Source organism: Oncorhynchus tshawytscha, linkage group LG21, assembly GCF_018296145.1.
Source record: "Oncorhynchus tshawytscha isolate Ot180627B linkage group LG21, Otsh_v2.0, whole genome shotgun sequence".
In the NCBI taxonomy this organism is placed as follows: Eukaryota; Metazoa; Chordata; class Actinopteri; order Salmoniformes; family Salmonidae; genus Oncorhynchus; species Oncorhynchus tshawytscha.
This window is the reverse complement of record NC_056449.1, coordinates 12,845,774-12,857,967: the sequence shown is the minus strand read 5'-3', so window position 1 is coordinate 12,857,967 and position 12,194 is coordinate 12,845,774. Positions and strand designations below refer to the sequence as shown.

Genomic DNA, 12,194 nt, shown 5'->3' with positions numbered 1-12,194 from the left:
GGTTGGGTAGTTTAGACCTCCGGAGACCTCCGCCGCTCCAACAGTAACGTGTACTCTTTTACAGAATAGTGTATGTTAACACCAAGGATAAACGGATATCTCAATATGCCTTGCTCATATGAATATCAAATTATATCGATATCATATTGAATTATCGCTATTGGTACTAACCACTAGTTAAATAACCAATAAGGCACGAAGGGGTGTGGTAAATGGCCAATATACCATGGCTAAGGGCTGTTCATAGGCAACAACGCAACGCAGAGTACCTGGATACAGCATTAGCTGTGGTATATTGGCGATACACCACAAACCCCCGAGGTGCCTTATTGCTATTATAAACTGGTTACCAACGTAATTAGAGCAGGAAAACAAAGTGTTTTGTCATACCCGTGATATTCGGTCTGCTATACCACGGGTGTCAGCCAATCAGCATTCAGGGCTTGAACCACTCAGTTTATAATGTTATATAATTACCTGCCGAGAAGGCGTAGTGGGCGCGGGCCGTACTTGTCCATGAGGATGCCCAGGGGCAGGGTGGCAGCGCTGAGGAGGAAGGAGCCGATGGTGAAGCCCAGGTTGAGCATCTCCTCCTGGTCCACACAGCTCACCCAAATACCACTCTCCCAGGAAGTCAGGTTGCCCATCACCAGCAAGTGGGCCATCGTGTCGTTCTCTATGGGAGAGATGGAAAGGTTACCGCTCATCCCTGATAGCAGTTTATGCTGAGGAAGAGTGTATGCATGCCTGAGGAACAGCATGCATTAGTGGAGGCTGCTGAGGGGAGGACGGCTCATAATAATGTCTGGATTAGAGCAGCATCAACCCATGTGTTTGATGTATTTGATACCATTCCGTTCCAGCTATTACCACGAGCCCGTCCTCCCCAATTGAGGTGCCACCAACATCCTGTGGCGTGCATTCGGAAAGTATTCAGGCCCCTTGACTTTTTCCACATTTTGTTACGTTACAGACTTATTCTAAAATGGATACATTTTTTCTTCTTCTCATTAATACATGTACAAAAATGTCTAAAAACCTGTTTTCACTTTGTCATTATGGGGTATTGTGTGTAGATTAAAAATAAAAAAAACCTTACTTACATAAGTATTCAGACCTTTGCTATGAGAATTGAAATTGAGCTCAGGTGCATCCCATTTCCATTTATCATCCTTGAGATGTTTCTGCAAATTGATTGGAGTTCATCTGTGTTAAATTCAATTGATTGGACATTCCAGAAGGACCACCATCTCTGCAGCACTCCACCAATCAGGCCTTTATGGTAGAGTTGCCAGACGGAAGCCACTCCTCAGTAAAAGGTACATGACAGCCCACTTGGAGTTTGCCAAAAGACACCTTAAGACTCTCAGACCATGAGAAACAAGATTCTCTGGTTTGATAAAACCAAGATTGAATTATTTGGCCTGAATGCCAAGTGTCAAGTCTGGAGGAAACCTGGCACCATCCCTACGGTGAAGCATGGTGGTGGCAGCATCATGTCGCTTCAGCAGCAAGGACCTGGAGACTAGGAGACAGGATCGAGGGAAAGATGAACAGAGCAAAGTACAGAGAGATCCTTGATGAAAACCTTCTCCAGAGCGCTCAGGACCTCAGATTTGGCCGAAGGTTCACCTTCCAACAGGACAACAACCCTAAGCACACAGCCAAGTCAACGCAGGTGTGGCTTTGGGACAAGCCTCGGGAATGTCCTTGAGTGGCCCAGGCACTTGAACCCAAATATCTGTCCAACCTGACAGAGCTTGAGAGGATATACAGAGAAGAATGGGAGAAACTCCCCAAGTACAGGTGTGCCTAGCTTGTAATATCTACCCAAGACTTGAGGCTGTAATCACTGCCAAAGGTGCTTCAACAAAGTACTGAGTAAAGGGTCAGAATACTGATGTAAATGTGATATTTCAGTTTTATATTTGTAATACATTTGCAAACATTTCTAAAAACCTGTTTTTGCTTCGCCATTATGGGGTATTGCGTGTAGATTGATAAGGGGAAAAAACTATTTAATCAATTTTAGACTAAGGCTGTAACGTAACAATATGTGGAAAAAGTCAAGGGGTCTGAATACTTTTCGAATGCACTGGATGTCTTCCTCCTCTGTGTATGTAAGTCTTCCTCCTCTGTGTATGTAAGTCTTCCTCCTCTGTGTATGTAAGTCTTCCTCCTCTGTGTATGTAAGTCTTCCTCCTCTGTGTATGTAAGTCTTCGTCCTCTGTGTATGTAAGTCTTCCTCCTCTGTGTATGTCTTCCTCCTCCTCTGTGTAAAGTCTTCCTCCTCTGTGTATGTAAGTCTTCCTGTGTATGTAAGTCTCTGTGTGTATGTAAGTCTTCCTCCTCTGTGTATGTAAGTCTTCCTCCTCTGTGTATGTAAGTCTTCCTCCTCTGTGTATGTAAGTCTTCCTCCTCTGTGTATGTAAGTCTTCCTCCTCTGTGTATGTAAGTCTTCCTCCTCTGTGTATGTAAGTCTTCCTCCTCTGTGTATGTAAGTCTTCCTCCTCTGTGTATGTAAGTCTTCCTCCTCTGTGTATGTAAGTCTTCCTCCTCTGATAGTGTATGTTTGTGTATCTGGGTTTCCATTAGGAAAATGTTGCGCTGGACATTTGACTGGCAACATTTTAATTTACCCATCATTTAAGAAATGTATCTATTGGTTGCGTAACCTGATTAGGGCGTCCACCCACGGTTCTCAGAATGACAGAAATCACATTTAGTTTATGGTAAATTATCTTAACAGAACATGTAACTCGGATGCAACAGCATCTGACATTCTTACCGAATTCCGATGTTAGAATACATAGGCGGCACTTCCATAAGGCTATGGGAAGTAAATTGAACGAAATAGCCAAATATATACAGCCTAATTCGCTTACTCCTGTCGATACATAAATAAATAATTTAAAATAGGCTACTAGATCAGAAAGAATGATTTGGCCAAAGAGGATTATTAGCTTCTTAAAAAACAACTGTAGATTGTTTTAAATCTCATAGCCTAGAGTTGGAAGGGTCCGCAATTTGGGCAGAGCGTGTGGCAAATACCAAATAGATTAATAGGTAAGTAAAAAATAAGAAGTAAAAGTAAAAAAATGATTCAAGAGCAGCAATAAAATAACAATAGCGAGGCTATATACAGGGGGTACCGGTACAGAGTCAATGTGCGGGGTCACATGTTGGCCGAGGACGTAATTGAGGTAATGTGTACATGTAGGTAGATTTAAAGTGACTATGCATAGATAATAAACAGAGAATAGCAGCAGCGTCAAAGAGGGGGGGAGCAGTACAAACAGTCTGGGTGCCATTTAATTACCTGTTTAGGAGTCTTATGGCTTGGGGATCAAAGCTGTTGAGAAGCCTTTTGGACCTAGACTTGGCGCTCCGGTACCACTTGCCATGTAGTGGCAGAGAGAACAGTCTATGACTAGGGTGGCTGGAGTCTTTGACAATTTAAGGGCCTTCCTCTGACACCGCCTGGTATTGAGGTCCTGGATGGCAGGAAGCTTGGCCCCAGTGATGTACTCGGCCGTACGCACTAGCCTGTGTAGTGCCTTGCGGTCGGAGGCCGAGCAGTTGCCATAACAGGCAGTGATGCTCTCGATGGTGCAGCTGTAGAACTTTTTGAGCATCTGAGGACCCATGCCAAATCATTTCAGTCTCCTGATGGGGAGTATGTTTTGTCATGCCCTCTTCATTACTGTCTTGGTGTGCTTGGACCATGATAGTTTGTTGGTGACGTGGACACCAAGGCACTTGAATCTCTCAACCTGCTCCACTACAGCCCCGTTGATGAGAATGGGGGCGTGCTCGGTCCTCCTTTTCCTGTAGTCCACAATCATCTCCTTTGTCTTGATCACTTTGAGGGAGAGGTTGTTGTCCTGGCACCACCCAGCCAGGTCTCTGACCTCCTCTCTTTAGGCCGTCTCATTGTTGTCCGTGATCAGGCCTACCACTGTTGTGTCATCAGCAAACTTAATGATGATGTTGGAGTCGTCCCTGGCCATGCAGTCATGAGTGAACAGGGAGTACAAGAGGGGACTGAGCACACACCCCTGAGGGGCCACCGTGTTGAGGATCAGCGTGGTGGATGTGTTGTTATCTACCCTTACCACCTGGGGGCGGCCCGTCAGGAAGTCCAGGATCAAGTTGAGGAGGGAAGTGTTTAGTCCCAGGGTCTTGAGCTTTGTGATGAGCTTTGAGGGCACTATGGTGTTGAACGCTGAGCTATAGTCAATGAATAGCATTCTCACATAGGTGTTCCTTTTTGTACAGGTGGGAAAGGGCAGTGTGGAGTGCAGTAGAGATTGCATCATCTGTGGATCTGTTGGGGCGGTATGCTAATTGGAGTGTGTCTAGGCCTAGGGTTTCTGGGATAATGGTGTGGACAAGCCTTTCAAAGCACTTCATGGCTACAGACCTGAGTGCTACAGGTCGGCAGTCATTTAGGCAGGTTACTTTAGTGTTCTTGGGCACATGGACTATAGTGTTCTGCTTGAAACATGTTGGTATTACAGACTCAGACAGGTAGAGGTTGAAAACGTCAGTTAAGACACTTGTCAGTTGGTCAGCGCATGCTCAGAATGCACGTCCTGGTAATCTGTCTGGCCCTGCTGCCTTGTGAATGTTGACCTGTTTAAAGGTCTTACTCACATCGGCTACGGAGAGTGTAATCACACAGTCGTTCGAACAGCTGATGCTCTCATGCATGTTTCAGTGTTACTTGCCTCGACGCAAGCATAGAAGTAATTTAGCTTGTCTGACAGGCTCGTGTCACTGGGCAGCTCGCGGCTGTGCTTCCCTTTTTAGTCTGTAATAGTTTGCGAGCCCTGCCACATCTGATGAGTGTCGTAGCTGGTGTAGTACGATTCGATCTTAGTCCTGTATTGATGCTTTATCCTGTTTGGTGGCTTGTCTGAGGGCATAGCAGGATTTCTTATAAGCTTCCGGGTTAGAGTCCGGCACCTTGAAAGCAGCAGCTCTACCCTTTAGCTCAGTGCGGATGTTGCCTGTAATCCATGGCTTCTGGTCGAGGTATGTACGTACAGTCACTGTGGGGACGACGTCATTGATGCACTTATTGATAAAGCCAGTGACTGATGTGGTGTACTCCTCAATGCTATCGGAAGAATCCCGCAACAAATTCCAGTCTGTGCTAGCAAAACAGTCATGTAGCTTAGCATCTGCTTCATCTGACCACTTTTTAATTGACCGAGTCACTGGTGCTTCCTGCTTTTGTTTTTGTTTGTAAGCAGGAATCAGGAGGATCGAATTATGGTCAGATTTGCCAAATGGAGGGTGAGGGAGAGCTTAATATGCATCTCTGTGTGTGGAGTAAAGGTGAGTAAAGCTCGAGTTTTTTTCCCTCTTGTTGCACATTTAACATGCTGGTAGAAATTAGGTTAAACAGATTTAAGTTTCCCTGTATTAAAGTCCCCGGCCACTAAGTCTATAAAATAATTGCTCTTGCACAGTTTGGTTGGAGTTTGGCTAGGCTACTTTGAAGTAAAATGTTCAGGTTTCAAACAATTAAGTTTGTTTTCTAACTACATACCACCTGTAGTTCATTGCAAAGTGGTGTGTAACACAGTGAAGCCTGCCTAGTTGCCTATTGTCACACTCGTTGAAATGATTGGACCAAAGCGCAGCGTGCGTAGAGTACCACATATTTTAATTAACCGAAACTCACCAAACACGTACAACCGAACCGTGACGCTACTGGTGTGCACACAGGCAACTAACTGTAGACAAGATCCCACAAATCACAAATGAGGAAATGGCTAACTAAATATGATCCCCAATCAGAGACAACGATAAACAGCTGCCTCTGATTGGGAACCATATCTGGCCACCATAGAAATACAAATTCACCTAGATGACCCACCCTAGTCACTATCACACCCCATCCAACATAGAGAATAAACAGCTTTCTATGGTCAGGGCGTGACACCTATGCACTTGAATGGCGAATGGGAAGCACGCTTCAATTACCAGTTAAGAAACGGTAGCTCTTTTTAAACATGGCCATTGTTTTAAAAAAAATGTTATACATGTGATTGCCTTTAGAATCGTTGCGCAATGATTGGGCTTATTAAAGCACTTTCCCTACAGCAGCAACAAACATCTGTTTCAGCTGTATCAGCAGCCCTTGTGCTACACCCACTGGTATCTCAATCAATTAATAGGCTAAAATGCATTATTTCTCAATGGGATTTTTTCCCCAGACAATTGGCTGGCTGCAATTATATTTATTGGCTTTCATTTTTTTTTATCGGCCAAAAGCCGGCTATTACCGGCTAATGGAAACCCTGGTGTATATCCTACCTGAGCAGAGGTGTGAGTAGAAGCCCTCGCCCTTCAGCATGAGGAGGAGGGAGCCCCATCCCAGCAGCACAGCAGAACACAGCAGGTTCTCCAACACCGCCGTCACAGCCATCCACCAGCGCCTACTATAGGCCTGGAGGAGAGAGGGCGCCATTGCTGCTCTGAGAGAGAAAAAATGCAGAGAAAGAGAGTGTGTGAGAAAGTAGAAAAGTGGAGAGAGGGAGTTTAATCAATACATGTAGATGTTACAGCCAACAGTACAGTATTAGACTACACATTTCCAGCTATAGGCCAGCATGTCACTTTGACAAGGGGACACTGGCTAGGATCCAGTGAGTCACCTCTCTGGAATCAGAAAGAGTTCAAAAAACAGAACAGCTCTGACCAAACTAGGTCATGGAACATCACCCACCAAACCCCCTGGTCCCTTTTCAGAATAAATAGCAGTTTTAGTTCAAACCAGGAGGAGACACCAGTCTGCCTCTACCACACACATACACACACAACAGAAGACAGGTGACCTCAGTCTCTGACATGACCGAAAGCCAATATCAAATTGCCAACTGTCCGGTCATGATCGCCTTAACAAACTTGTAAAAAAGGACTAAGCGAGCAGCTGAGAGAGAAAACGACAGTGCAGTGAAAGAGGGGGAAGTGGGAAATATAAGAGTGAGGGGTGGTGTCTGTGTCAGTGGACTTGAGTTAGCCTAAGTGGGTGAGGGGGAGGGGGTGGACAGATGTGAACAGGATATCCATTAAACAGACTTTATGAGGGGGTCCTGTCTGTGACTGTGTAGTCTGGGCATGTGTGTCTGAAGGACATACACAGAGTGTTTTATTGAAAGATGGCTGAGAGGGAGAAAAGTGTGTGTGGGGGGGAGAAAGAGAGGGAGTGTGTATGACTGTGTGTAATGGGATTAGGCATAGTCCAGCGCACTCCTTTGTGCCAAGAAAGTATCTGAAGAGGGGTATTTCTCTTGTAACTGACACCCCATGCTGGACAGACAATCACACATATGGCTCCCTTAACCCTCTCAACAATGAGAAACATCTTTAAAGGCACTTAGCAACTTTATGTCTGTAAATGTGTTCTATCTGTGATTACGAGGGAATAAAAGACATTGACTGGCAGCGACAATAACACTCCACAAACAACAATGGTCCTGCCGTACATACAGCTGAAGTCGGAAGTTTACATACACCTTAGCCAAATACATTTGAACTTAGTTTTTCACAATTCCTGACATTTAATCCTAGTAAAAATTCCCTGTCTTAGGTTAGTTAGGATAACCACTTTATTGTAAGAATGTGAAATGTCAGAATAATAGTAGAGAGAATGATTTATTTCAGCTTTTATTTCTTTCATCACATTCCCAGTGGTTCAGAAGTTTACATAAACTCAATTAGTATTTGGTAGCATTGCCTTTAAATTGGTTAGTAGGTTGGTGGTCTGTTGATATCCCTCTAGTGGTGTGGGGGATGTGCTTTTGCAAAATGGGTGGGGTTATATCCTGCCTGTTTGGCCCTGTCTGGGGTTATCATCGGACAGGGCCACAGTGCCTCCCGACCCCTCCTGTCTCAACCTCCAGTATTGGTTTATGTGTCGGGGGGCTAGGGCCAGTCTGTTATATCTGGAGTATTTCACCTGTCTCATCCAGTGTCCTGTGTGAATTTAAGTATGCTCCCTCTAATTCTTTCTCTCTCTTTCTTTCTCTATCTCTCTCTCTTCTCTCGGAGGACCTGAGTCCTACAGGACCATGCCTCAGGACTACCTGGCCTGATGACTCCTTGCTGTCCTCAGTCCACCTGGTCATGCTGCTGCTCCAGTTTAAACTGTTCTGCCTGTGGCTATGGAACCCTGACCTGTTCACTGGATGTGCTACCTTGTCCCCGACCTGCTGTTTTGGACCCTCTCTCTACCCTACCTGCTGTCGCTAACTCTGAATGATCGGCTATGAAAAGCCAACTGACATTTACTCCTGAGGTGCTGACGTGTTGCACCCTCTACAACCACTGTGATTATTATTATCTGACCCTGCTGGTAATCCATGAACGTTTGAACATCTTGGCCATGTTCTGTTATAATCTCCACCCGGCACAGCCAGAAGAGGACTGACCACCCCTCATAGCCTGGTTCCTCTCCACCCGGCACAGCCAGAAGAGGACTGACCACCCCTCAGAGCCTGGTTCCTCTCCACCCGGCACAGCCAGAAGAGGACTGGCCACCCCACATAGCCTGGTTCCTCTCCACCCGGCACAGCCAGAAGAGGACTGGCCACCCTCAGAGCCTGGTTCCTCTCCACCCGGCACAGCCAGAAGAGGACTGGCCACCCCACATAGCCTGGTTCCTCTCCACCCGACACAGCCAGAAGAGGACTGGCCACCCCTCAGAGCCTGGTTCCTCCCCAACCGGCACAGCCAGAAGAGGACTGGCCACCCCTCAGAGCCTGGTTCCTCTCTAGGTTTCTTCCTAGGTTCTGACCTTTCTAGGGAGTTTTTCCGAGCCACCGTGCTTCTGCATCTGCATTGCTTGCTGTTTGGGGTTTTAGGCTGGGTTTCTGTACAGCACTTTGTGACATCGGCTAATGTAAAAAGGGCTTTATAAATACATTTGATTGATTGATGTTATGTATCAGATAAGTATAGGACCTAGTATCTGCAGCACTGTCACATGAATTGGACTTCCAGAGAATCTCCACCACACACATACCGGTAGGACTAAAGACAAAAGGCCTGGAAAAGCTCAATGTGCTATATTAGATAAGAACGAGATGTATCTCCGTGTGTGCAAACTGAGTTATACACGTCTGTCTCTTACTTTCCCTCCTCTGCCTATCTCTCACCTCAAAAGATTTCCCACCTCTTTTTCCCCCCACGTGCTGTTATCACTCCTTCCTTCCCCTTGGTCTCGAGTGGGTCGTTCGTCGTTAGAAAGAGGAGAAGGGTGACTGTCGTGGTGTAGGAAATGCAGACCTTTTCTTGATGGTGCACCACTCAAAAATAAAACGTCTAAATTCTATCCCCTTGCCTTTGATTTAACTTCACCATTCAACAAATTAATTCAACACTTGGCTGAAAGACCGGTTGACACTCAACTGAAAGACTACTGTACAACCCTATCCTAGCTAGGATACAGCTGAATGATGCAATGCTGTAACTAACTTCTACCTGATATTTACTCAGCTCTGGACAAGGCTGTGTAGGTCAGAGGTTGGAAAATGTGTGGTAGCCTATTACAAAGCGTTATGAAATGGATATTATTAAAGAGCATTTTTAAAACAAATTCTCTTTAGTTATAACAAGTGAGGCCATGTATTTGATTATTGTGACTCATCACGTGAATCAATTTGGCTCTCTCCCGCTCTCTCTAGTTGGGTTCACCAACCTCCACGGGCTGGACAACAGGACAACATGTCAGGGAAAACACTATACTTTCAGTTCTCATTCAAAAAACAAAGCAGTAATGTAAAAATACTTTAAAGTACTACTTAAGTCGTTTTTGGGGGTATCTATACTTTACTATATTCCTACAGAAAATAATGTACTTTTTACTCCATACATTTTCCCTGACACCCAAAAGTACTTGGTACATTTTGAGTGCTTAGGAGGACAGGAAAATGTTCCAATTCCAACGCTCTAACCACTAGGCTATCCTGCCGAAAGTTAAGGATGGGAAGCATAGAAATAGCGCACATAGAACTTGCTTTCAATGCGAATGACAGATCTATAACTCACTTTCTATGTAAATTTGGTCATAGCCCCAAAGTTACATACTGCAGCTTTAAAACCAGACCTAAATAATATAGAAAAGATAATGGATCTATATATATTTTTAAAAGATCATCTTTGAGAACTATTACCAAAATAAAAGCCAAACTGTCAGGGAGAATCAAAAAAATAAAAATCTTTAAAAAAATATGCATTCAGGAGTTTTGTCATAGCATGGGGCCCCCATTGATTTTGTGTCACTCAGAAAGCACATGCCATCGCTACATGTGTAGAATTGCAGGAAATCAGCTTTAAAACTGAAACATTTTCTCTCAACCCCATGGAAACATTTTCAGAATAGCTTTAAAACAGCATATTTCATTGCTAAAAAGTGTCGAATTGCAGGAAAACGTCTTTAAAACAGCTATATTTTGTCACTGCAAACAACAGGAGGGTCTCTAAAATGTTCGACATTGGCCACGCACCCACCTGAACCCTGAAATGAACATAAAACGTGAGGCTCCAGAACCAAGTTAAATGTCATACATCTCTATCACATTAGCTAGATATGTAAATTAGTTAGCTAGTTTGAGTGCCCCCACCCCCAAAAAAAAATTTGTATTGTATTGCCCAATCCAATGTGGACGAAAGTAGCGACCAGCGACGGTCATTTCCGAAATAGCTTTAAAGTAGTGATGCCATTCCGAGTCTCTTCGATGAGCTGGCTCATTTGTCAAAGTTCATGTAAAAGAACCGGCTCACGTTCAAATACATGTTTAACAGGCCAAATTATGTATTTTTGTATACACTGAAAAAAACAGTGTGGACCTGATTGATGCGCTCTCCCCAGTATGTATTGTTTCTGCAGTGAGGATTCGTCCTCTTTAGATAATAATCGTTTAACCTATGTCCAGAAAAACGTTTTTGAGCAAAAACAAAAAAGACCAGTAGTACCAGTATGCAAATCTGGGAGACAAAATGAACGGCTCTTTCACCGATGCGATTCGCGACGTGCGCCAAAAAGATCCGTTCAAAAATAACCATTCGTTCGCAAAAACAATTGTTTTCAGCCACAGGACAAGCTACCTGCCTGTCGTTGGCGCGTCAGAACGCTCCGTGGTCGTTACGCTCGTTACTGTGAACTCAGACTTCGAATTTTCATTATACTATGTGTGACTTGCACCCCGTTGTCCTTATATAATGTGTATTCTATAGTTTAATTTTGAATTGTTTTACATTCCAAAGGGCCAGCAGGTCAAACGAACGACGAAAATGAACGAGTCACTCGGAAAAATGAATAATGACCCTCGTATCAGTAAAAAGAGTCATTCAAAAAGAACGAATCAATCGCAAACTGAACATCACTACTAAAAAATAGTCCTGCCCTAATTAACCGCCATATTTATTGTCATCAAAACAAACATCAACAAGAAAATATAACATAACAACTCGATTATTATCATTGCAATAACGCATTAACAAGCACATATATCTCTGAAAGTAACTAAAACACGAACCATTCGTCATCTGGTGCTTGCCTTTGTGGGTATATTTGGCACTTACTAGCTTTTAGTGTCATTTTTAGATACAAAGTCAACAAAAATGTGTTGACGTTTCTAATAAAAAAAGATGACTTACTTCAGCTCTTTTTCTTTTGAAAAATAAATGACACAACGTTGACAGAACGTTTCTTGTAGCTGTAGAAACACTTCTCTACGATTTCGATTTCTTCGCTTCCCCTCCTAAAGCAAATTACGACTCTGATTTATATCAAGCCTACCCCGTGTTCTTCGCGTGTAGTTACTTGCACGGTATAATGTACACTTTTTTCGTATACTCCCTCTCTCCTTTTTCTCCCTCCCTCTCCAAATTGACTTCGTAACTCGCTCCCTCAGTATTTTCTCTTCCTAGAATCCTAACCATCCGCCCCCTTTGTCACTTGGTCACATGTTTGCTTTGGGGCATGGCTTTCTCTACCAGCGAGGACTAATGTTGGGTACCCGCGCTACCTGTAGGTTAGCCTACTGGAAAGTGGCAATGATGAAAAAGTGAGAGTGAGGAGAGAGGAAGACGATGTTCAGTTCTTGACATGAACCCCCCGAAATTAAAATAATAAAACTATACATGTATTGGAATGGGTGACATGGGTTCAATACGTT

At 44.1% G+C, this 12,194-nt stretch overlaps 1 protein-coding gene across 1 annotated transcript in view; it reads right to left on the bottom strand.

The window, feature by feature from the left end:
* The window catches only part of slc43a1a (solute carrier family 43 member 1a), a 32,482-nt gene extending 20,564 nt beyond the window's left edge, over positions 1 to 11,918 (bottom strand). Inside the window, exons 1-3 of the mRNA XM_024382969.2 lie at positions 11,674 to 11,918; positions 6,328 to 6,488; positions 478 to 676 (exon numbers count right to left, since the gene is read on the bottom strand). Of these exons, the coding sequence (XP_024238737.1) occupies positions 478 to 676; positions 6,328 to 6,481 (353 nt within the window). The 5' untranslated portion in view covers positions 6,482 to 6,488; positions 11,674 to 11,918. The remainder of the gene's footprint in view (positions 1 to 477; positions 677 to 6,327; positions 6,489 to 11,673) is intronic.
* Between the last annotated feature and the right edge of the window lie 276 nt (positions 11,919 to 12,194).